The sequence below is a fragment of the Oncorhynchus mykiss genome, chromosome 7, assembly GCF_013265735.2.
Source record: "Oncorhynchus mykiss isolate Arlee chromosome 7, USDA_OmykA_1.1, whole genome shotgun sequence".
Taxonomy (NCBI): Eukaryota; Metazoa; Chordata; class Actinopteri; order Salmoniformes; family Salmonidae; genus Oncorhynchus; species Oncorhynchus mykiss.
In genome coordinates this window covers 79,447,296-79,472,594 of record NC_048571.1, presented here as the reverse complement: position 1 = coordinate 79,472,594, position 25,299 = coordinate 79,447,296, and the positions used below count along the sequence as shown (strand labels likewise).

The 25,299-nt window shown below is 41.9% G+C and overlaps 2 protein-coding genes across 7 annotated transcripts in view; one reads left to right on the top strand and one right to left on the bottom strand.

Moving 5' to 3' along the window:
* LOC110529040 (solute carrier family 12 member 5-like) overlaps positions 1-15,258 on the top strand; it is a 266,968-nt gene extending 251,710 nt beyond the window's left edge. The window contains exons 20-26 of one of the 2 annotated variants that reach the window (XM_036984164.1): positions 386-517; positions 1,575-1,682; positions 2,925-3,053; positions 3,943-4,136; positions 4,416-4,430; positions 4,777-4,910; positions 7,457-15,258. In XM_036984164.1, the coding sequence (XP_036840059.1) occupies positions 386-517; positions 1,575-1,682; positions 2,925-3,053; positions 3,943-4,136; positions 4,416-4,430; positions 4,777-4,910; positions 7,457-7,548 (804 nt within the window). In that variant the 3' untranslated portion in view covers positions 7,549-15,258. The remainder of the gene's footprint in view (positions 1-385; positions 518-1,574; positions 1,683-2,924; positions 3,054-3,942; positions 4,137-4,415; positions 4,431-4,776; positions 4,911-7,456) is intronic. The other variant, XM_036984165.1, reaches the window with a different exon arrangement.
* A 232-nt stretch (positions 15,259-15,490) lies between these two features.
* The window catches only part of ncoa5 (nuclear receptor coactivator 5), a 12,633-nt gene continuing 2,824 nt past the window's right edge, over positions 15,491-25,299 (bottom strand). Inside the window, exons 2-11 of one of the 5 annotated variants that reach the window (XM_021610687.2) lie at positions 23,851-24,139; positions 23,329-23,436; positions 21,506-21,572; positions 19,642-19,914; positions 19,439-19,548; positions 18,825-18,954; positions 18,323-18,525; positions 17,202-17,406; positions 16,796-16,881; positions 15,491-16,657 (exon numbers count right to left, since the gene is read on the bottom strand). In XM_021610687.2, the coding sequence (XP_021466362.2) occupies positions 15,948-16,657; positions 16,796-16,881; positions 17,202-17,406; positions 18,323-18,525; positions 18,825-18,954; positions 19,439-19,548; positions 19,642-19,914; positions 21,506-21,572; positions 23,329-23,436; positions 23,851-24,022 (2,064 nt within the window). In that variant the 5' untranslated portion in view covers positions 24,023-24,139 and the 3' untranslated portion in view covers positions 15,491-15,947. The remainder of the gene's footprint in view (positions 16,658-16,795; positions 16,882-17,201; positions 17,407-18,322; positions 18,526-18,824; positions 18,955-19,438; positions 19,549-19,641; positions 19,915-21,505; positions 21,573-23,328; positions 23,437-23,850; positions 24,140-25,299) is intronic. The other 4 variants (XM_021610688.2, XM_021610689.2, XM_021610690.2 and 1 more) reach the window with 4 other exon arrangements.

The following is a 25,299-nucleotide window of genomic DNA, read 5'->3' as shown; positions in this document are numbered from 1 at the left end:
AAAATAATAATAATAATGCCAATAAATATATTGTACAAAAACAAAAAAAAACGATGGTGCAGAGCATTCGTCAGCGCATTAACTAATCAACATGGTTATCAGTGGAGGCTGGTGAGAGAAGCTATAGGAGGACAGGCTCCCTGTAATGGCTGGAATGGAATAAATGCAACAGTATCAAACAAATGGAAACCACGTTTGACTCCGTTCCAATTATCCAATTCCATCCATTACAATGAGCCCGTCATCCTATAGCTCCTCCCACCAGCCTCCACTGATACACATGCAATGGCAGTTTCTACTGTGTTCCAAATAATGAAGGTTCTAACCAGATTACCGTAAAACAGGTTATAGATGAGCAGGTTACAATCCTCTTTCCTGCCGACAGGTGTGGAGGAAGTGTAAGATGCGCATCTTCACCGTGGCCCAGATGGACGACAACAGCATCCAGATGAAGAAAGACCTGACCACCTTCCTGTATCACCTGCGTATCGATGCCGAGGTTGAAGTGGTGGAAATGGTAAGTCTGTCTACAGCTGCTTCAGGTGGGAGGAAGTTCAGTGTGTAATAACAGAGATACAGTACCTAAAGGGGCTGTTGCATGTTCCTACAGCTGAAGCCTACTCAGACATTGAACATAGGTCCCCTGAGTTGATTTAATCCATCATACTGTTTCTCATAGTTACAAATCTGTTTAAATATACAGTACAAATATTTATTTTTATTTACACTACCATTCAAAAGTTTGGGGTCACTTAGATATGTTTTTGTTTTTGAAAGAAAAATAAAAAATTTGTCCATTAAAATAACATCAAATTCATCTGAAAAACAGTGTAGACATTGTTAATTTTGTAAATGACTATTGTAGCTAGAAACAGCAGATTTTTAATGGAATATCTACATAGGTATGCAGAGGCCCATTATCAGCAACCATTACTCCTGTGTTCCAGTGGCACGTTGTGTTAGCTAATCCGAGTTTATCATTTTAAAAGGCAAATGATCATTAGAAAACCCTTTTGCAATTATGTTAGCACAGCTGAAAACTGTTGTTCTGATTTAAGAAACAATAAAACTGGCCTCTTTTAGACTTGTTTAGTATCTGGAGGATCAGCATTTGTGGGTTCGATTACAGGCTCAAAATGGACATAAACAAATAACTTTCTTCTGAAGCTAGTCAGTCTAGTCTTGTTCTGAGAAATGAAGGCTATTACAAATCAGCCGTTTCCAGCTACAATAGTCATTTACAACATTAACAATATCTACACTGTATTTCCGATCAATTTGATGTTATTTTAATGGACAAAAATGTGCTTTTCTTTCAGAAACAATGACATTTCTAAGTGACCCCAAACTTTTGAATGGTAGTGTACAATTTAGTCATTTAGCAGATGCTCTTATCGAGAGCGATTTACAATCAGTGCTATTCTCATGCATGAAGCTGTTGTTCCATACAGTGCTGCTGTCCAACACGTAGACCTTGTAAACCTCCATATAAAAACAAGTTGTACATACTACCTAACCTCTTTGGTCTCTGCCCATCCTCGATGTTGCTCTAACCCAGGCCTCTCCTCTCTCAGCACGACAGTGACATCTCGGCCTACACCTATGAGAAGACCCTGGTGATGGAACAGCGATCGCAGATCCTCAAGCAGATCAACCTGACCAAGACCGAGCGAGAGAGAGAGGTACCGCTTTAGAAATATAATTACTAGAATGGAAAATTGCCATAATTCTATTTCTATGGTTTTACATTCACCACACCACTACTCCATGTTACTCCACAACACACAACACTGAGTGGCGCAGTGGTCTAAGGCACTGCATCTCAGTGCTAGGGGCGTCACTACAGACACCCTGGTTCGATTCCAGGCAATATCACAACCGGCCATGATTGGGAGTCCCATAGGGCGGCGCACAATTGACCCAGCATCGTCTAGGTTTGGCTGGTGCAGACCGTCATTGTAAATAATAATTTGTTCTTAACTGACTTGCCTAGATAAATAAAGGTTGAATTCCTTTTTTAAATTTTGTAATTTTATTAAAACACAATGCCATTGAACCATGTCTGAATTAGTCTCAGAATCCTAGACCCTAGGCAACAGCAGTGACTAAGGTCTTGGATTAATGTGACACTTTTTTTCCCTCCAACAAATCACGAGGCAGACGTACCAGAACGTGGCGATTCAAAACCAACATTTTCAGGCAAAACCTGCAGGGGTTTTAGTGAAGGTAGTTGAAGCAAACTAGCCACATGCAAACTGCACTCATTAAAGATAACCTCTGATCTCCATCTTACTTGCTGCAATTTTGTGTCCTGGGGAAGTGGGCAACAAGCGGACAAGGCAGTGACATAGTTCCACTATGCCAAACTAACTATTACTTTAATTACAATTAAGACAAAATAACAAAAGGAAGACAGTATTGATTCACCCAAAAGGGATTGAATTGTCTACATTGACAGACAATGTTCTGAAAATGTCAACGTTCAAAACCTTGTTTTGTCTCCGTGTAGACGACACAAAACAACTTATCAATCATATTGTGATGATATTAGCACTCCTATGCCTGATTCACACAAAACCGAACTGTCCTGGCTCTGTTTTTTATTTCCTCATTGTCCTCTCCACCATGGTTCCAGCGACTACGATGGATGCGTAAGCAGGCCAGTTCAATACAGCCTGGCTCAGTTTTTTATTTCCTCATTGTCCTCTCCACCATGGTTCCAGCGACTACGATGGATGCGTAAGCAGGCCAACTCAATACAGCCTGGCTCAGTTTTTTATTTCCTCATTGTCCTCTCCACCATGGTTCCAGCAACTACGATGGATGCGTAAGCAGGCCAACTCAATACAGCTTGGCTCAGTTTGTATCCGTGTTGTGAAAAGGATACTAGCGTCTTCATTCAGCCGTTTGTCTTCCTTTCACAGATCCAGAGCATCACAGACTCATCCCGCGGATCCATCCGACGTAAGAATCCGGCGGTGGTGACCACCCAGCTGAGTGTGACCGAAGAACAGCCTGGGGTGAGCAGCAAGGTGGAGAAACCAGAGGAAGAGGTTGGTACTGATACTGTCCGGTCAACCGAGCCACATTCACTCTAACCAGGGTATACTGTATAATTAAGAATTCCTGCAAACAGGCCAGTGCCTGCGCCAGCAAAGACGTGACTTGTGAGGGGTTGTTATGTGAGATGTTGAAATATTAGGTCGTCAGTGGTTTTGATCCTGGGTATTTGTTTTTCTAACTTCCTTACTTTTTTATGCTGTGAGGAAAATTGCAGTCAGGCATGGTCTAGGAATGGTTAAGGGGCTGGGGTTGTGAACCGCTGGTGTTGACATTGAGGTCAGTAACCCTGAAGTAGTGGATTTTGAAACTTCCAACTCACCATACCAGTGTTTTTATAAGGTAGTTTTTTTTGCGGTGAGGCATGGTCAGGGAATGGTTAAAGGTCTGGCGTTGTGAACTGATGGTGTTGACCTGGGAGGTCAACCACTTACAAGAAGTAATTTACCAGACTTATTGTGAAGTGACTGGATAAGTCTGAGGACCAAGACTCACACAGGCTCTCGACTGGTCAAAGTATTTCATGGGATACCAGGAAATGCATCGTAGGCCTTTGTTGTTCGTATGTGTAACAGTTAGGGAAAAAGTCAGGAAAGGTATTGCCTGCCTTTGAATTTCTGGCCATGGATTACAAGCTGTAATAAGGTGAGTAGGCTACAGATGTGTTGGTTCAATCATTCTTTTTCAGACTTACTTTTTAATCAGCCCAACTGTATGACTGACCTCCAAATGCAAGGCCTTCTCGATAACGGCTCTCTCTCTCTCCCTCCTCTGACCCTCACACTCACTCTGTGGTTCCAACTCGTCTCATCTCACCTCGTCTCTCCCCCCTCTGTCTCGTGGTCTCAGTCTGCCTCTGTCGCTGTGTCCCCTCCCACTCAGGTCCAGCTCATCCACGACAGCACCAGCCCGACCAGTCCGGCTACTCCTCTGACTCCAGCCTCCGAGGGTGGGGCCCAGACCCCAGGGTCTGCACAGGTCCAGATGACCTGGACAGAAAAGGCCGACGGCGAGCCGGCCAAGCCGCCTGGCGCCTCCACGCCGCAGGGCATCAAAGACATTTTCAACATGAAGCCGTGAGTGTGGTTTGGCAAAACCGGTGTACTCCCATGTTGGAACTGAAAGTTCCTGAAGAGTAACTTTCTGATTGGCGTTCTTCACATCTTGGGACTTTCAGTTTCAAAATGGCAGCAGTTTAAATTCAACATCTTGAAAGGATAGTTCACCCAAAACAACTTTACGTGTGCATGTCAACAGTAAAGTTTTCATGATAGAGCACTGACAGTACAGAGAAAAAGCAGCTCGTTTAGGATTCTATCCTTTAACCTTGTGTTTCTCTCCATGCCATGCTGCAGTGAGTGGGAAAACCTGTAAGTATTTCCAGAGCTCAAACTTTGCTGGAGCTTACATAAAACTGAGGTCTGGTACATACATGTATATATATATATATACATTTCCTCTAGAATTCCATGGATCAAGTCAGCATAGCACAAGTTGATTATGTCTTGAGTGTTTCCAAATGAAAACGTTAATGCAGAAGTGACAGAATGAATGAGTGAAAGAGTGATTTGTTTCAGCTGTTTGTGAATTAGTAGCCTGAAGAGGTTGCTGTTCCACATTTTGTTTTGCTGAATACCTCAAAATAATACTGCATTATGACCAAATGAAGCTTTCGTTTGGAGCTTAGTAGAGACCATCTTGTTTTTTTCCCACCAGAAACCAGTCCAATGTGAGGCGCATGCACACGGCACTGAGGCTGAATGGTGTCATCGTGAAGAAATCCTCAGAGGCCAAGCTGGTGCTCCTCAATATGCCTGGGCCGCCCAATAACCGGTCTGGAGACGAGAACTGTATCCTTCTTTCTCTCTGTGTTTCTCTCTTTCTCTCCCTCCCACCATCCCTCTCTCTCTCTCTCTCTCTCTCTCGCTCGCTCGCTCGCTCTCCCTCTCGCTCGCTCGCTCTCCCTCTCTCTCGTTCGCTCTCCCTCTCTCTCGTTCGCTCTCCCTCTCTCTTGTTCTCCCTCTCTCTCTCGCTCGCTCGCTCTCCCTCTCTCTCGTTCTCCCTCTCTTTCGCTCGCTCGCTCTCCCTCTCTCTCGTTCTCCCTCTCTCTCTCGCTCGCTCGCTCTCCCTCTCTCTCGTTCTCCCTCTCTCTCTCGCTCGCTCGCTCTCCCTCTCTCTCGTTCTCCCTCTCTCTCTCCCTCCCTGTTACGTAAAGTTAACACCCCATGGCAGGTTTACAGAATGGAGTACGTGTTACGTAAAGTTACACTCTCATGGCAGGTTTACAGAATGGAGTACGTGTTACGTAAAGTTAACACTCCCATGGCAGGTTTACAGAATGGAGTACGTGTTATGTAAAGTTAACACCCCATGGCAGGTTTACAGAATGGAGTACGTGTTATGTAAAGTTAACACTCCCATGGCAGGTTTACAGAATGGTGTACGTGTTACGTAAAGTTAACACTCCCATGGCAGGTTTACAGAATGGAGTACGTGTTACGTAAAGTTACACTCCCATGGCAGGTTTACAGAATGGAGTACGTGTTACGTAAAGTTAACACTCCCATGGCAGGTTTACAGAATGGTGTACGTGTTACGTAAAGTTAACACTCCCATGGCAGGTTTACAGAATGGAGTACGTGTTACGTAAAGTTACACTCCCATGGCAGGTTTACAGAATGGAGTACGTGTTACGTAAAGTTAACACTCCCATGGCAGATTTACAGAATGGAGTACGTGTTACGTAAAGTTAACACTCCCATGGCAGGTTTACAGAATGGAGTACGTGTTACGTAAAGTTAACACTCCCATGGCAGGTTTACAGAATGGAGTACGTGTTATGTAAAGTTAACACTCCCATGGCAGGTTTACAGAATGGAGTACGTGTTACGTAAAGTTAACACTCCCATGGCAGGTTTACAGAATGGAGTACGTGTTATGTAAAGTTAACACTCCCATGGCAGGTTTACAGAATGGAGTACGTGTTACGTAAAGTTAACACTCCCATGGCAGGTTTACAGAATGGAGTACGTGTTATGTAAAGTTAACACTCCCATGGCAGGTTTACAGAATGGAGTACGTGTTATGTAAAGTTAACACTCCCATGGCAGGTTTACAGAATGGAGTACGTGTTATGTAAAGTTAACACTCCCATGGCAGGTTTACAGAATGGAGTACGTGTTATGTAAAGTTAACACTCCCATGGCAGGTTTACAGAATGGAGTACGTGTTATGTAAAGTTAACACTCCCATGGCAGGTTTACAGAATGGAGTACGTGTTATGTAAAGTTAACACCCCCATGGCAGGTTTACAGAATGGAGTACGTGTTATGTAAAGTTACACTCCCATGGCAGGTTTACAGAATGGAGTACGTGTTACGTAAAGTTAACACTCCCATGGCAGGTTTACAGAATGGAGTACGTGTTATGTAAAGTTACACTCCCATGGCAGGTTTACAGAATGGTGTACGTGTTACGTAAAGTTAACACTCCCATGGCAGGTTTACAGAATGGAGTACGTGTTACGTAAAGTTACACTCCCATGGCAGGTTTACAGAATGGAGTACGTGTTACGTAAAGTTAACACTCCCATGGCAGGTTTACAGAATGGAGTACGTGTTACGTAAAGTTAACACTCCCATGGCAGGTTTACAGAATGGAGTACGTGTTATGTAAAGTTAACACTCCCATGGCAGGTTTACAGAATGGAGTACGTGTTATGTAAAGTTAACACTCCCATGGCAGGTTTACAGAATGGAGTACGTGTTATGTAAAGTTAACACTCCCATGGCAGGTTTACAGAATGGAGTACGTGTTATGTAAAGTTAACACTCCCATGGCAGGTTTACAGAATGGAGTACGTGTTACGTAAAGTTAACACTCCCATGGCAGGTTTACAGAATGGAGTACGTGTTACGTAAAGTTAACACTCCCATAGGAGGTTTACAGAATGGTGTACGTGTTACGTCAGTGGTTCCCAACATTTTTTGGTATCTGTACCACTAACTGAATTTTGCTCTGCCAGGAGTACCACTGAAATACCCCTCATGCATTTTACCAGTCTTCTCAAGTACCCCTGTGGATAGGCCAAGTACCCCCTGTGGATAGGCCAAGTACCCCTGTGGATAGGCCAAGTAACCCCTGTGGATAGGCCAAGTAACCCCTGTGGATAGGCCAAGTACCCCTGTGGATAGGCCAAGTACCCCTGTGGATAGGCCAAGTACCCCTGTGGATAGGCCAAGTACCCCCGGTTGGGAACGACTGTGTTACATCATTCTATGTGCCCATAGAAGCTGTGTCACATGCCATTACAGGTAAGTATGTGTCTACTAGTAAACAATAGCATGGGGCTATAAAGGTGCACCCGTTAGTTGTTTTCCTTAACTTTCTCTCTCAGACATGGAGTTCCTGGAGGTCCTGACTGAGGGTCTCAACAGGGTCCTCCTGGTTCGTGGTGGCGGTCGCGAGGTCATCACCATCTACTCTTGAGAGAGCAGACCTTTCTCCCCTACGAACCCCTTCATCTCCCGAACCCCACATCTAGAAAAAATACCCCACTTCCATTTGTGTTTGTAAGACACTCCCCTCACACCCAAGCAATAGACCAGCTCGCTCTAAATGATATTCTGTTTGCCTAACACACACACACAGTTTAAATAAGTTCACCCCATACACCACCCCACCCCTATGAGCACAAGAAGTTAAAAGATTTATATTGGGTTAAAAAAATACTGAAAATATGTATTTTAGCTTGAAAACACGCTGAAAATACATATATTTTTGGTCGAAAAGATGCTGAAAATACCTATTTGGGGTTGAAAAAAATGTTTAAAAAAATACATTTTTTAGCATCTTGTGCTCACTGGATACAGAGCTACACCTCACTCTTCTAGCCCTTTTCTGGCCCTATATGATGTCAGAGGTAGCTGCTTTTAGCCTCATATCAAATATAACAGATGCTCAGAGACTTGGCCTTCCCCTCTCCGTGGCCCAAATAACTTATAAAGGAAAGGTTCAGGCCACTTCCAAATCAGCCAGAAAGATTATCAGTCAATACTCTGAAATGAAATAGTGTAAGATAGCGCCCTCTGCTGAATAATTTGCAGTTAGACATCACTGCCCAGCTCCACCCACTTTTGTGTTATTCACATCTGCCTTTTGATCAATTCACTAGTTTAAAAACAATTATAAATGATGTAACCTTTATTTAACTAGGTAAGTCAGTTCAGAACAAATTCTTATTTACAATAACGGCCAAACCCTAACCCGGACGACGCTGGGCCAATTGTGCGCCACCCTATGGGACTCCCCATCATGTCTGGTTGTGATACAGCCTGGAATCGAACCAGGGTCTGTGACTCCTCGAGCACTGAGATGCAGTGCCTTAGACCACTGCGCCACTCGGGATCCCTAGTCACTCGGCTATGGAGTCGAAGGATACAGAGGGTTAGGTGCGCTGGGGTTGTTCAGTGTGGTGTTTGTGCCTGTGTGTTTAAGTGTCACATTCATCCGATTGTGGTTTGTTTTTACGAGGGGATGTTTTAGAGTGCCATCGAGTCACCTACCTGTAAACATGGAGTAGCCTTCCAAGACTGAACGGTGGAGGACTGAGGATGTTGACATTGTGTAGCTAGTCTGTGAAACCACAGCAAAGAGAGAATATCGAAAAGCTCCTGTGGCAAACCCTGTTCATCACGTGAAGAGATGACCACCGTCGAGAAAGACTGCTACCCACGGTCATGGTCGGTGGTTGGAAGAGAATGTGGTCATTTTTTAAATCCGGGTCAGTCATGAACGAAAGAACCACATTTGGAGGAAGATGGGAGAGAAACAAACAAGCCTCCCGTGATGACATAGATCACGCTTCATGAACTTTGACCTCATCTTGAGCACTCCGCAACATGTTTGTTTTTGCTCACGCATTGTCATCATATTTATACTTGTCCCCTTTCCCCTTTCTAAGTGGCTATGTGTCCTTACTAGCTCCAGCCACTGTTAGTGCCAAAAACTACAAGGCTAGCTTGGTTTTAGTTATTGACACGTCGTTAAACTGTGAGGAGCGTTCTTAGCGGAAAAGTCGTCTAACAGGCGAGCTAGGGCTCTTTCTCAATTGGCTTTCCTCAATTGCTGCTGTCCTCTTTCCTCGATTCATTGTGTTTCCTCACCTCCTTGGACAGAGAGACAAGAGCTGTGTTCGAATACTCATATTAACCATTTGTGACGTAAATTGAGTGTATAATGTGCTTATTGGTCATAGTATGGATATAGTTAGTATGCCAAAAGTTCACGGATTTCGTACTCCATTCGACAAAATACAAAGTATACATGCAGTATTTCAGTGCTTTTAGGGCCATAATGTTTTCAGATTTTAAGAAAATGGCGGAAAACGAGAGCGGATACAAATATGACAAATGTTAAGAAACTGTTGAGCAATGTAATGACTTTTCCAGTAAGTTACCTTACACGTTATGTAGGCTGAGAATTTGTTAGCTACGCTGTCCTTATGAACCACATATAATAAAAAATATTATTTGACCTTTATTTAACTAGGCAAGTCAGTTAAGAAGAAATTCTTATTTACAATGACTGCATACCCCGGCCAAACCCGGACAACGCTGGGCCAATTGTGTGGAATATGGGAGTCGCAATCACGGCCGGTTGTGATACAGCCTGGAATCAAACCAGGGTCTGTAGTGACGCCTCTAGCACTGAGATGCAGAGCCTTAGACCACTGCGCCACTCGGGAGCCCCATGTAGGTACCCGTTAGCTAACGTTAGTTGGCTACTAATACATCAAACTTGCTAGTATATTAACTATATTCTATCTAACTAACTCCCCAACATTTTTTGACTTGATTATTCCCATCATTGTTAGTTTAGCTAAGTGGTATAGTTGTTGTGCGGTTCTCAACGGACATTCGGGTGTGTTTTCGTAAATTCGCTCTGGCTATCTACTCCAATTTCAGAGCGCTCTCCTCTGAGTGTGCCACAGCACAGAATAACTGATGAATTTACTAATGCTTGACACCAGTTCAATATGGTCGGTGTCAGTAAACATCGTCAAAAAAGTGTAATTAAATTGTTGCCAGCAGCACAGGTATAGTTACCAACGCTCTGGATAACATGAAAACAGCCTAACCAGCTCTGCTAGGGCGAGTAAAATGGTCAGAGTGAGGTGTTCTCTCATTTGTGTCTGGAAGTACTTAGCCAGCTAGCTTTGGTGCTTGACTGCAGTTGGGACTTCAGAACGCTTGGATCAACCCGAGCATCCAGTTAGCGCTCTGAACACTCTGAATTTACAAACCCCCAGAACACACTCTGGCACTCCAGATTGAATTTGATAACAAACCCGAAGTTGTAAAATGTCTAGCTTGTAATGCAAACAAGCTAGCGAGAGGTTGCATAGAAACAGAATCAACTTCCATTAACAGGCAAAGCGCTAGTAGGCTCAACTGAAGGGATACCGTTCGTTTACAGTATACTAAAATTAATTTATAGTATGTAGTGTTTTGCTAGTATATTAAGTATGTAGTATACAGTATGTTAGTATGGGTATTCTAACAAAGCTAATGAATTGAGGAAAGACCATTGAAAAAGAGCAAGGGGGTGATTATAAGCAGTGACATCATCTTTGTCAGGCACCTGATCCCAGTGTGGATCACTGTAAATAGTGTACAAGCTCTGACGCGTTGTTAAGTATGACTGTAGTATTTTTGTGACTTACTAAAAAGCTTCTAGTGGAGAACATGTTCCTTCTCTCAAAGGGTCGGCTCCAAACTGCTTTTGGATGACTTAGGCTCCTATCACTATGGTAACTGTTGCTGTATCCTTGATGAGTATTGCACTGCACTGTCCACCACTGTTCAACAAGTGATTTAAAAATGTTATTTTTCCATCTAGAAAACAAAAAGTTGTTTGTTTATAGACAAAAGTTAAACATATTTATATAATACAGATATAATTTAGATTATTGCTCCAAAAAATATTATGTTGTTTTGCCAAATTTAGATATGTTCCATGTGCCATATAAAAAATATTTTTTAAATGAAAAATAGATCTATGAAAGTATAATATTGATTAAATTACAGTGTACAAATTGTACATTAGGTTGATGCGTTAGCGTGCAACTAACTAATAATAGATGTACAGTGATTTAATGGAAAGGGTTCCACAGCTATGAAAATCACCCTGTCCATAAAACGGATCTCTTTGCAGTAGAATCCAAATATGTGATTTTGTATCCACAGAATTGGCACAGATGTGAGCCAATATTTATGTCCTGCCAATGAATGGATTATTAGCAAATTAGAATAAAAACCTTATAAAGTGCATTTTGAAAGGAATGTGCAATACCTGAAATTTGGTCTCACATATTCATGTTTGTTTTTTTTACCATATATTTTGTGTAGATTTATTAATATAATCTCACACTGACCAAGGACAGCTATCATCGTGTTTTCATTTTCTGTTGTGAAAGAAACTGTTTTTGGTCACTTGCACTTGTATTAGAACTATGAATATAAATATATATATATATATATATATATATATATACAATAGAGAGAATAAAACAATTGATGAAACTAGTTTATATAGATATTGAACACAGTATTTATGTTTAAAGTGTAATTTGAAAGTCAGACTCAGATGTTGTGAATGCTGCTAGTATTATTAGATTTATTTGAACTGTAAATTAACATGTCTAAAGGAACATATATACAAAAGATATCAGAAAGAGAGGTAGGCATATATAGAAATACATATCAGTGCTGGTGGCTTGTCTCCTCCAAGACAGGACCCGGCTTTACCTATTAACTATTGTCCCGAGAGTCTTTCTGGACAGGAGTCATTGTCCGCTTTGGAGGAGAACTCTCCTGAAGATACTATACAATATTTTGTGGCAATACTTAGACCATTGGGGTGCAATGTTTTTGGAGAGTCCGGGGGCAGTCCCCCCCTCTCTCTTTTCACAAATGGAATGGCACTCGATTATCCCATCACCTTATATTCACATTTATTCTAGAGGAACTCTGAGCCCAGACTGCAGGTTTGAATGTTTTATCGAGTTGAATTGACAACAGTAGTGCAAGAAAGTGTTGTTAGCACTTAAAGTTAAGTCAAGGAAAGTGACTTGTTTTACATTTTGATTGCACTGACTGAAATGTTAACTGCAGTGGAACAAAAGTTCTCTATCAGTTACATCATATCTCTTGCTAGAAAATACTCTGGCCACTGATCTGGCCACTGATCTAGCCGCTGATCTGGCCACTGATCTAGCCACTGATCTGACCACTGATCTGGCCACTGATCTAGTTTTTACAAATGGACAAAACATTATTATAACTCTTTTCCTTACTTTATATGATGTATGATTCTCTCCTATTATTACACAATTTGATTAATAGACACTCATATCAACTTTCAAAATATGTGGCTATTTGGGGGATGTTACCAGAACATTTGCCTGAGCCTTTAATTGAAGAGTTTAATGCCAAAATGCTATATATCAACTTTCAGAAATGTTGGTAAATTTGTTTTTATTGTTTAAAGAAATTATGAAAGAGATTGGTGTGTTTTTTTTCTGCCTAATCATGACATTGGGTTGTTCAATGACAAGATTGGTTAAAAAAGCATTAATGGGAAATTGTCAATGTGTTTTATAATTACTGTTTGCATGGTCTTATGTGGGAATATTTGTTTCAGTGCTTTATGGTGTGATGACTTACATGAACAAGGCAGGTTGTTTGGAGGGGGCACGTCCTGTAGCAAACACTAGGGCTCCCTTTGGTAGAGACCCTGAGAATGATTTCCTCATGGTTACGTTGCTAGTTAAACATAGAAAAAAAGTATTTTGGAAAAAAAGTTTGAGTTCCCAATATTATTACTTGTCATATTTCAATCTTGATAAATAACTGTTGATTAACGTAATATGATATCTTATTAGTTGAATGGATGGGCAATAGAGATCATTTTGCTTTGTATATAACGCTGCAGTCAAAGACACTGTAGCCAACGATGTTGTCCTTTGTTGTACACTGTTTTATCACTGTGGACAAAGTCTTAGCGTTTTGTAAAATGATGTGCAAATTGTTTTTATTTGGATAATCGCTTTTCATTACAACACATTAACAACTGACAAGTTGGCGTTCTGCTCATCAGAATGTCTAGAACCAGGTCTAAAGGACCGTAAAGTTATCGTGTGTTCATCTCGACTGTGGTTGTTGCGACAGAGAAACACTTATTGTGATTAAAGGTTTGAGCACCTAATCAGTGTTTGATAGAAACAAACTTGCCCAGTTTAAGCACTGATTCATAGCGTCCTCCTGTGGTATAAGTGAGTACTGCAGACAGTTGGCGTACATCTGTGAGAAAGACAGAGAGGGATACATAGATCAGATTTCGCCATCACTCTGCAGTTTTTCACTGCAATTATATCCTACCTGTTAATTTTATTTCCTTCATATTGAGAATCCCTGGAGATTTGTAAACCTGTGGTCACAAATCTCCGCTCTCCCAGCCCTGTATTTATACGTACGTATGTGATTTCAGTATAATTCTGAATATTGACACAAAGAATATAAAACAAGCGCTTCCACTTCTGGTACTGGCTCTGCTTGGACGGCTTAATTAAGGGTAACTCGGGAGCACCAAATAGCTATCTCATCTAGGGCAGATACACAAACCACTCCTAAATCCGACCGTTCGCCTGCACAATTGTAGCATGAGACGAGTCGGCTGGTGATCATTGTGAATGATTCTCCATCCTCGAATGGATATTAAGGGCTCCAAAATATATCTGTTCCTGTGTTAAAGAGGTTGTCCTTTCGAGGGGACACAAAAAACGACAAAAAACACAAATTGGAGTGTAGTGCCTCACCATAACCGTGGTTTTAGTCAACAAGACTGAACTGTGATCCCGCCACAACCTCAGTCTGTCACCTACTTATCCCGAACCAAAGGTGTTTATACACTTCAAATTGGTGATTATTGTGTACATGCTGTGCAAGCAGAGCCCCACTCCAGGTCTGTTGTGTAACTCAATGCATGCACATTATCCTGAACAAGGTGTAGTACTGAATATATTGAAGTGTTTGTGGTATACTGTGTTCTGTTCATATTGTTTTAGTTAGATCGACCCCTTTCTTTAGACTGAATGGATAACAATTGTTTGCATCTAAGATAAATGAATATATCAGTAACAGGATTCTATTTTTATTCACTTTGTTGAAGAGGTCCCTCCACATCTTATATCAATTGTTTCATATATATAATATATCTGCAGATAACTGAAATATACTTTGGTAATCCGTTTAACACTTGTGAAATTATGTACCACTGAATTAAATGTAAACTCAGATTAGATGACAAATCGCCTTGATTCCACACAGAGGGCTCCTGAGGTGTTTCAGAAATTGGCAGCTACCCCCCCCCCCCCCCCCTCCCCACACACACACACACAAAAATTGAAATTCACCATTATTTCAAAAACAACATATTTTCAGATTTTGTCAAACAAAAATGTGAAGGGTAAACATTACAAAACACAAACACTTAAAGAGAATGATCATGTATTTGTCCAAATTCTACAAACATCCAATGAGCCATGACCAGCATTCCTCATGGTCTGGCTTTCTGACCCATAAGCTTCTGCTATGGTGTCAATCTTAGCATGAATGTCCCTTTGAAGCAAATTACAAAACAATTCCACCAATTCAGATCAACATAAAGCATTAAGACATTTTTGGTTTGTCGTCAATTCCTGTTGTGCAAGACATTTTGTATAAATGTTTGGAAAAGGAATGGATGTAGATAAAGAATATATACACATACAACTTAAATCAAAGTGAACCTGTTTTTCCCTCTCAAAACCTTAGACCTCTTCCTTGGTACTGTACAAGTATTCTGGTGGGGCAGTAGTGTTCCTGTGTTTTCAGTTCTGTGGGTGTGTGTACACAATGTGCACTTGTAAACACAGGGGGGGGGGGGGTCTTGAGTAAGGGTGGGGGGAGTTCTGTGCATAAACCCAAAAGTTAGTGTCAGTGTTAATTTTGTGTCGGTGTTAAATATTTTAAATAAAAACGATTCTATATTGTGTATCATGGTATATTAAAGAAAAAAGTTACATCTCTATAGCTTCTGGCGATACCTGTTCCATTTTATAGATTTGTCAGCACAAAATGCAATAAACCAATATCATTTTATTACAGCTTTGTTTGCGAGTCATTGGAATAATGATCTTTGGCCGGGTTTCAATACGATCTCGGGTTTTAAAAGGGAACGTTCCCGCATTCAGAGATTCCATTCGCGCTGCATGTCAGCTCACTCGGAAATTGCCTTTTAAAAGACGTATAAAGCATACAACACGCGATCTGATTGAATCCCGGCCTTGATGTGTGAAACTACTCAAGGGGTACGCAATAACCACACAATGTCACATTCAAAAATTGTTTATTTCAGGAGCACTGCTAGTACAATCACACAGGAAGTTGTATAAAAGTTTTGCTGTGTAGAACTGGCCCACACCGACACCAGATCTAGCCATCAAACATTGTGGTTGAGCAGAGAACAACAAGTTCAGCACAATCCTGAATATCTTCGGACATGCAATTAACTTTTTACAACAAATCACACTAACCAGAAAATGGAGAGACTGGTTACAACCGAAAATGTCTGACTTTCAAATAGTCTTACCAAATAACCGAGGTCTGTCATTACAATACCTAGGGTAAAAAAAGGGTCCTCTAAAAGCATTTACAAATGCAAAAAAAAACACAAAAAAACAGAAAATATCAGTCTACATCTACACATTTCAACTGTGGTAAATTAATTTAACAAAAGCTGCTTTGCAGACTCATGGGTTGGGTGTGGTCACATTATGAGGGGAATCATCAGTAATGGCGAGGGTACATTGCCATGGGCGGAGGCTGACCCATGCCTTGGCCCATGCCCTGGCCCATGCCTTGGCCCATGCCCTGGCCCATGCCCTGGCCCATGCCCTGGCCCATGCCATGACTTGGTCTGGGGGATGCCGAATTCCCAGCATTTACCAAGTGGTTGAGAGAGGGTCCACTTTGAATGAGCGTGTCCAGGGCTTTCTGGACGCTGGGGTTGTCGAAGTTGATGCCCGCTCCCCCTGAGACAGGAGGTCTCTGCCCCCCCTGAGGGGCAGCCATGCGGCCTGTGGGTGACCCATAGCCTTGGTGGATACCGAGGGGCACCGGGCCCGGGCGCATGGGGGGCCGGGCACCCATCATGTTGGGGACTTGGGAAGGTGTGGTGGCCATTTTGGGGACAGGAGAGGCTGAGGACATGGGGAGGCCTGTGGACTGGATGCCCATGGTGGAGCCGTAGGACTGGGGGACCATGGCGGGGCTGGCAGCGGAGGCCGATGCCCCGGCGCCACTGTTGAACAGGCTGAGGATCTTAGCCTGCAGCTCCTGCTGGTTGTTAGAGGTGGCGTTGGGGGCCGGCGGCATGCTCATGTGGGTGGAGTGGGCACTGTGTGGGGGTGGTGCGTGACCGGGATGGACTGCAGGGGGCATCGTCTGGGCCTGGAGAGTAGGCTCGTGGGTGGCTGCGGTCGCCGGGGGATGCGCTGCTGCAGAGCAAGAAAACAGTCAGTGTTCTTCTGTTATGAGTTAAATTCTGTAAACTACAGTAAATGGGGCAAAACCCAGCATTGGTTTAGGGGACCTCTTTCAAGCCCAACTTGAGGGCAAAGTTGAGAAAGCCTTACCTGCAAGTGGGTCGGCTCTTACGATGCGTTCCCTCTTGACCCTCAAATACTCTATAAGACTATCCAGCTCCTCTGGAGTCAGGAACCTAGGACGTCAAAGACAGAAGACACACTTCATGTCAGACACACGAACAGCTACAAAGCCCACTGTGACACACAATCCCAACTGCACCATTCCGAGCCCCTCTCCTCATACCGGTTTGGGTGGGAATTTACAAAGAGCATTGTCATGTGTAACATCAGCACAATGAGAAGTAATGAGACAGTCTACAATAGAGAGATGAAGGGAGACCAGTGGGAGAACACAAGACGGATTAAAGTGAAATGGAAAGAGAACGGGCTGTTAAGACAATATAATATACAGTATTGAAATAAGGAGTGTGTGTGTGTAAGCAGAATGACTGACCTGCCCTCAGACAGCAGAGTGATGGCAGGAAGCAGGGTGACCGGGTGGCCCTCTCTCTCATGCTCCCTCATCAGCACGTCGTCAGCCATCTTGGCAGCCTTCTGAGCGATCTCCTCACGCTCCTTCTCACGATGTTCCACCTTGAAGGAGTCATAGTTGTGGCCCACCAGGACCATGGCATCCTCCATGGGCATGTTGCGATGCTCTAGGAGTTTACAATTAGTTTTTTTTTGAAGGCAAAGAAAATAAATGAGTAATTTAAAATGTAGGATACAGGCCTAAGACATGGCAGGGCTGTGACTACTACGAAGTGTAAAGTAATTTTTAGATCAGCCTTCGCTCATCGAGTTTGCATGGACTTCTTGTTAATACTGTCAAAGAATTTTGGGCTCTTGGTTATGAAATACTTCATTGGCGCAATTGGGGTACTGAAATTGTCCACATTTCTTTCTAGTTACATCTGGGCACGTTTTTAGAGTACGAGTCATTTATCGCTAGCTATTTTACCTTCCTGTGAAGTGACTGTAATAACAGCCCATGGTAACAAACATGAGTCTGATCAGCAAGTGGTTGTCTGCATTCAACTGTTTGAGCATTTTGACAGGCTTCCTCCTTTTGCTCAATTGCCCTTCACGGCAAAAGTTTATTGGACATCACAGTAACTGTGTGGGATTTGACAAAAGGTCAATTGATTCAGATGATAAAAGCAGCTTGTAACGTCTTTGTGATTGCAGGCAATTTCACAAGGTATGTGTGTGTGTATACACAACAATGACCGACACACACACACACACACATAGATGGATAGGACAAAAGACCAAAAGTACCATACTGTTGCCCCTGTTCTTTCGAAAGAACACTTACCTACGACACATTAGAAAAACAACCCTGGGTTTCGGCTTTAACTTAATCACTGCCTCAACACTAGGAAATCAGGTAGGTACATAAGTTTGAATAAGTGCCAAGAAGAATACATCTTAAACAAGTACATTTTACACCCCTTCAAAAGCTCAAGTTGACCACTGAACAAAAAATGTCCACCTGTCATTCCACCCCAAAAGCAGGATTAAGACGCTGCACTGATTCCAGTCAGTCCTGGCAGCAGAAACCACAAGTCCTACCTTGGGGTGTGCCGAAGAGGATGTTGACTGTGCAGGAGCGGTGCACCTGGTGCTGCTGAGTGATGATTATGGCGAAAGGGGTGCGCGCCCGGCCCACGTCCTCCAGTGCCTGGGTCAGGGACACCTCCGTGTTGAGGAAGATGAGGTCCACCACCATACCCAGATCACGCACCTTCCGCCCCACTGTCTCCGCATACTCCCTACTGCAAGGACAAAGTGGATGCTACAGGAAACACGCCACATGCTTATCCACTCATGTTTACAATAAGAAGGCTACAATCACAATGACAATTAGGCTGTATGCCAAGGGTACATAACTCATTTTTCAAAAGGGCTGGTGTCAGATAGACTTTTTTTTTTGTTTTTTGAAAGACAACCACATTAAAATTGGCCCGTGGACTGCATCTGGCCCGCCCTGCTGCATGCATAATCTCTAATCAAATACAGACTCAATTCACACTTAATCTGAGTGGTAATATGGAGGATTTAATCATGGACTTACTTTTGTGCCTTGTTGACAACAATGACCGAGCAGTCAACTGGGCGCTCCCGGTCATACTGTCTCTGGACCTCCTCATAGTACTGACGGTAGAGCTCGTTACGCCGCCGCTCCTCTACTCGCACACGGTCATCTGAAAGAGACCGGTCTTTACATTCTTTTACCACTGACAGTTCAATTTGTTTACAAGTTAAAAGGATAGTTCAATCAGAAAGTATCTATTAGTATTTATTTCATTTCAATTGTCTGCTGTTAAAAAGAAAGTTTGAGGTTTTAGCAGAAAAGCAGTTGTCTACTTACCCAGTCAGGTGAACTCATGGATACCACTTATGGAGTGAGATAATGAAATCCGCTAGCTGATCCCATTGACTTCCAGTGATTGTTAGCAATCACTCCAGAAACTACATTCAACTTACTTCAAACTGCATGCAAACATAAAAGTGGTATGCGTCAGTTCATCTGACTCTGGGTAAGTAGAAAACAGGCTTAAATTGCCCAAATTGCAAACTATCCCATTAATGCCATAAAAGTGTGCCAGTCAGCAGTCAAGATGGAACACTTGGTACCGAGCAAAAACTGATGCCGTTTGTACGCGTTTAAGAGTATTGCATTACTACCTTTACCTTCAGGTTCTCGTCGGCCGTTCCATGGATCCCTGTACGGGTCCTCCTTCTTGCGGTGGTGCTCATCTGCGCCACCACGGTAATATCGATCATAACCCTCCTCTCTGTAATACACAAGTGACCAATTGTTGGTTAAAAGTTGTTTGGAATAGGGCAGAGAATGTTCCTTCAGGGTGGCCCTTTGCCAGACCGGTCACCTGAATGTGGGGTCTCTAGGGTCTCCGCGAGGTTCACCGCGAGGGTCTCCACGAGGTTCACCCCTGAGATCCTTTTCCCTGCCCTCGGATGTGCGGTAGCGGTCAAAGTTGGGGTCTCGCGGTTCGTGATGGTCACGAGGGTGCCGAGGCTCACGGCCAGGCTCTCGTGAGTGCTCTCGGCTACCCCGGTGCGCACGAGAGTCACGCCCGTGCATAGGCGAGCGAGAGCGAGGACGGGGCTCCCTGCCTTCTCCATAACCTCCATATGGATCCCTGGAAGAACAAAACAAAGCCTTAGTGAAAAATGTTAGATTGGGTTACTTTAACATAATAGTTTGGTTTTAATGTTAACATTAGAATCAAATTCAACTGGTTAATTATTTAGAATGCACACAATAAAGCAGTGAAGGTGCTCCTCTCAAGGACTCCACGAATTAACGCACAATTTCCCCTTGACATTGGAGCAAGTGTGATTCCACGACGGGGGGCAAAAAATGTGAACCCCCCCCCCCCCCCTAACATTTATCACAATGACCTGATGGCCGGTGATGTTCAAATGCTAACAATTCCAAGTCACAGCAGAAACGTCTTTCCACTGAAATTGTCCTTCCCATTAACATAAGTCTTTGTGAAAACTTAAAATAACTCAAAATAATATTTAAAACGCAATGAAAACCTTAAATACATTTTTTTTTTTTTTTTTTAAATACCTGTCATCGTGTTTGGTCGAAATTGAGAAGTGATATCTCACATGAAAACGTACACATGCTCCATATTAAAATGTGTTTTCGATTAAAGGTCCTGTTTTCGGAGGTAAAAAATAAAATTTATAGAAATGCATTAATACTCGAGTATCAAGCAATCTCAAGAGTTCCTACCAAGCAAATCGGCAATGAAATCATCGTACGCAAAACACAACAGGAAACACTTGAGACAAAATAATTACCACACATTAAAATATTCTTTATTGTCTATACAGATTTTTGTTAGCTGACAACTGGCACCTACTTTCAAATGTTTTTGAAAACGGGCTAACTAGATTGAAATAAAAGACTTGTACTAAAAACAGAATATAACTTATCACAGAAATATTTTGATATTGTCAATGTCGATATTGCGCATCAAAGTCAACCATTTTCCAATTATGAACATTGATTAACTATGCAGAAGCAGACATGACATCTAAATCAGTCTTATCTAGACCCCAGGCGTTGCCAGAATCGTCCCACAGCGAAATTACATGGTGGTTGGCGGCGGTAATAGTCTAGAAAGACATGTATCTGTTGGCCATTTTTAAGCAGAGTTTTAAAAAGCCAAAATCTTTGTGCTCAAAACATAATTCAGGTTGTCAAAGTATTGAGACCGATTGTTTCCCATCGCAAACAATAATCGATATTTAAGTTTACTTTAATGCCATTTTGCTGCCAACATAGCCGAGCCGATCACAAGGGTGAGGCATGGCGTAGCATTTGTTCAACCGTCCGGTGAAGCAAGATGGCGCCGCACGTACCGGCGATATTTTATGCTGAAGAGTTTTTTTTAAAAACATTTATATTAAATGAACGGGACACCGTTTTTATTGTTTTGTCTAGTTAAATATGGCCTAATCAGAACAGGGAAATTGTGAAAACAGACATCTTTAGAAGACAAAGGACACAGAACTAAATTCAGAATGTTGTTTTATTTCATGATTTTCTTTGTGTGTGTGTGTGACGTGAAATGTTACCGCTAACTGAACACAACGCTGAGAAACTTAACGAGCTGTTTTTGTCAATGTGCTTCGGGGCAAATGACATGAGAAACATATTTTACCAGAGCAGCTGAAACGTTGGTACTTCTTCATAACCCATTAGCGTTACTTTACCTTCTTGGAGGGCTCGGCCGGGATTGAGCTTTATTCTGTCGTTGTCGCTCCGCTGCCATATTTATAGCTGAAAATAAACCAATCAAAAACGTTCAACATGACATTTACAGATATTAACTCAATGAAGCGAAAGGTTTTAAGTGCCATGAAATGTAACCCCGCCGCTCACTTTCCCGATCCATAAATTGAGTTCCAGATTTCCAAGCATGAAAATCCAAATTGATTGCTAAAAAAATAAAAAATAAATCTAATTGGACGAGAGGGCGAAAATGTTCCAGGTTCCAAGTTGTCTTTACATGGCTTCCCCTTGTTATATTGCATGAAAGGTTTGATGGGTATTTTTTTGAAGAGAGGATGCTTTCCATTTTAGTTGAGAATGAGAGAATCCTCTGGGATGCTTTGACTCAGCTACTAAAATAAAAATCAAGTTGAGATGAAGCGGTCAAGGGAAAATCTAACTTATGTCAATGAGAACATTAACACTACACTGATGACACAAAGCCAAACGCGTTAATCTTCCACTTGTGTGTGCGTTCTGAAGTCTGTTCAAATTCGCAATATTTCTTCCAACTGTTCAAAGACAATTAAGTGTATTCTTCGGGAGTCAAAAGACATTGTAACAATTTCAAGTTTTAAATCATTTATTTTGTTTAAATGTCATTGCAAATGCGGAGCTAAAAATGTAATGTATACAACAAAACTGTTCTTGGCTAAAGCGCAAAGGATGAAGCAGACTAATTTTATTTTTTTAAATTACATTGTATATTGCCCCACTTGCTAAACATTCATAGTTATTCACAAAACTACAGTTTTATAACTTAAGTAAAGCTGCTAAATTGTAGTCTGGGGATTCTGCTGGGAATACATTGAGCCATTTAAAATCCTAATATCTAAATAAGCCATTGAATGTTATTACAGCGATTAAATCTTGACCTAACACTTTCAGAAGAGGATACATACTGTGTGGTGGAAGACCCCCACACTGCACAATAGGCCTACAATAGGCCTACAGTTTAACTACGTTTAATCTCTTGTGGAGAGACTACGTAAACATCAATGCTACCGTAGATCTATCATGATACAACGGGATGCATGACATATCAAACAGGCATTAGTTCTGGTGCCTTGGTCAAATCATGATTTTGTAGGTGTTAGCATCTTTAAAAATTCATAAGGGGATGGGGCATTTGGCCCATAGACTTGCGAAGAGGGTGGAGCTCATCGTTACAGTTACAATGTCTTCACTGAAACACATATGGACCCAGAATATACAAATCAAGCATCTGAGCAATTTCGCAAGACTTTAGCTATGGGTTAACTGATAACTTTAATATTACTGTAATATTAAACTGATATGCGCTATGTGATTTCAAAGAAATGGGAAAACCCCTTATTATAGCAAATATTGACAGTGCTGGACAAACAGAAAAGCATTAAATTGGAGAACTTGGTAGGCTGTTGTCTCCTACTGTGCGAGTCTTCGTAGCTGACCAGGTCATCCGCTCATCATGCATTTCTATGGGCTAGTGCAGTATTTTGGGGGGAATTTGAACACATTACATGTCACACTGCACGAGCAATGACAGGAAAAACATCCAAGGGTCCTAGTGTTGTTGGCAGCACGTAGGAGCAGTTAAGACATTGTCCTCGCCGCCGACCTTAAGATTTCACTCTGATCTTATCAAATGATCTGGGATGAGTTAATCATTCTAATATCGTACAGCGTGTTCTCGGCATTACAGTGACAGGAACACCATGACAAAATTGATCCCCTTCAGTCACCTGTTACCTAGACAGTCACATCTAATACAGTGATCTCTTACCTATTTTATAACCTTTATAAGGGCGACCATTTTGTCCCGCCTTTGCAGCCTCTGCATCCTCAACACGTTCAAACTGCACAAATCCGTACCCTTGGAACATGGACAAGGCTGGAAAAAGGAACATTTTTGTTGTTTTGATTTCATATAAAAGGAAACAAGGGCCAGGTTTAAAACTATGAATTCCTCTCTAAGGGTAGTTTAAGTGATATTATAAAAAAGTTATGCAATGAAATATAAAAATGTACAATGTTCAGAATTTGGTTCAAAGTTACAAAACTTTAACCCAAAATGTTGTGATTCTTTAAGATGAATCTACATTTGAATTGATCACAGCTTAATCTTGGGCAAGTTTAATATTAGGCTTCTGCATTGTAACCAAAAATAATACATGTAAATTAGGCTAGATAAGAGTTACATATTTTTATTTTTTTTAATAACTCCTTAAATTCAATAAGACGAATGATGCTCAAAAATTGAGGATGAAATGTGTATTCCTTCCTAGTAGGTAGCCTAAGTACTAACCATGAATCTTCCCGTAGGGACTGAATAGTTCCTCCATGTCCTTCCTGTCCATCAGTGATGTCGGTAAATTCCCCACAAAAATCCTCCTCTCCATATCGCGGGGATTTTGGCTGTTGGTGCATGAGCGAACAGGGCCAGACGGCGATCCACTGCGGCTTCTTCTGTGAGACATGGCGCTACTCGGCTAGATCCCAACCTTAGCGATTCTTTTCTTTGGCGTAAATTTTTTGGGGGGTACTGTTCAATTTCCTTTTTTTTGCGCGTGTGTTCAAAAGTTGTTTCCAAGGTCCTAAAAATGTCAGCGTGGTAAAGAAAAAGAGAAGAGAAATCCCATGGATGAAATGATTCAGCACAGCAGAGCCCCAAATAGTTACGCCTAGGTTGCACTCTAAAGAAGAGAAAACAAATTCCTACGAAATTCAACAAAATTAGGACATGACAGTCATTCAATGCCCTCTTTGTTGCGTTTGGTTATTGTGATCACAACTGGTGAATCATATATTTTTAGGTTAGTCTTCTTTGAATGCAAAGAAGTTGCCAGTCTTTCAGAATGATTATTCGGATAATTAAGTGTAAGTTCTGTATATCCGCTGAAAGACATTCATCCATTTGAAATACAATGACAACAGGCTGTAAAGGCTGTAAATCAAAACAGCCAATTCCTTTACAGAGATGTTTAGGCAGACAAGGCCGTCTGTAGTCCATTTTTTTTGTTCTTAGGTATGAAATGTCAATGTCTACAAATGTTTTATTAAGATTCATAACAGGCAATATGTTATAGCTAGGCAATAGCATCTACAATAACGAAATTCCCTACAGGGATTTAAAAGCGTAGGCCTAGACTGGAGGGAGTTTCCACCAGATTGGGGGTTTGACACAGGTAGGAAAGGAAAGGTTACTGTAAAGTGTTTTCTGGCGTTGTTAAAAGGGCAAAAAAAATGAGGACTTGTACACCTTTTGTATGCAATGTGTGTGTTGGCAAGTCATGATTGGGCTGTTCCTAGCATCTTTCAGTCCTAGCAACCCTAGGTCACACCTGTACTCTTATTCTTCCATAACAACTGGTTTATATTTCAGCCAAATAATTCCCTCTATTGCTTTCATGTAGGCCACCTCATTTACATCTACTTGTCCTTCTTTACTGCTACTGTTTATTACACAGACATTGGGTGGTAAAATTTGTTACACTTTGCCAATATACTTACAGGCCAGAGTGAAAGTACACACATACGTGTAACTGCAGACAGTGAATATACCTTCCTCTAGGCGTAGCCATCTGGCTTAATGCTAGATAAATAAGGTTTGTTAGCAGGCAAATTAACTTCTAAACTTCAACCATCCTTAGTGTCGTATGACGTCATTGCTTGCTAGCTAACAAAATGGTAAAACATTTACATTGGCAAATTGCTGCTGGCAAAAAACGCTGGTGCAATTACACACTTGGCGTTG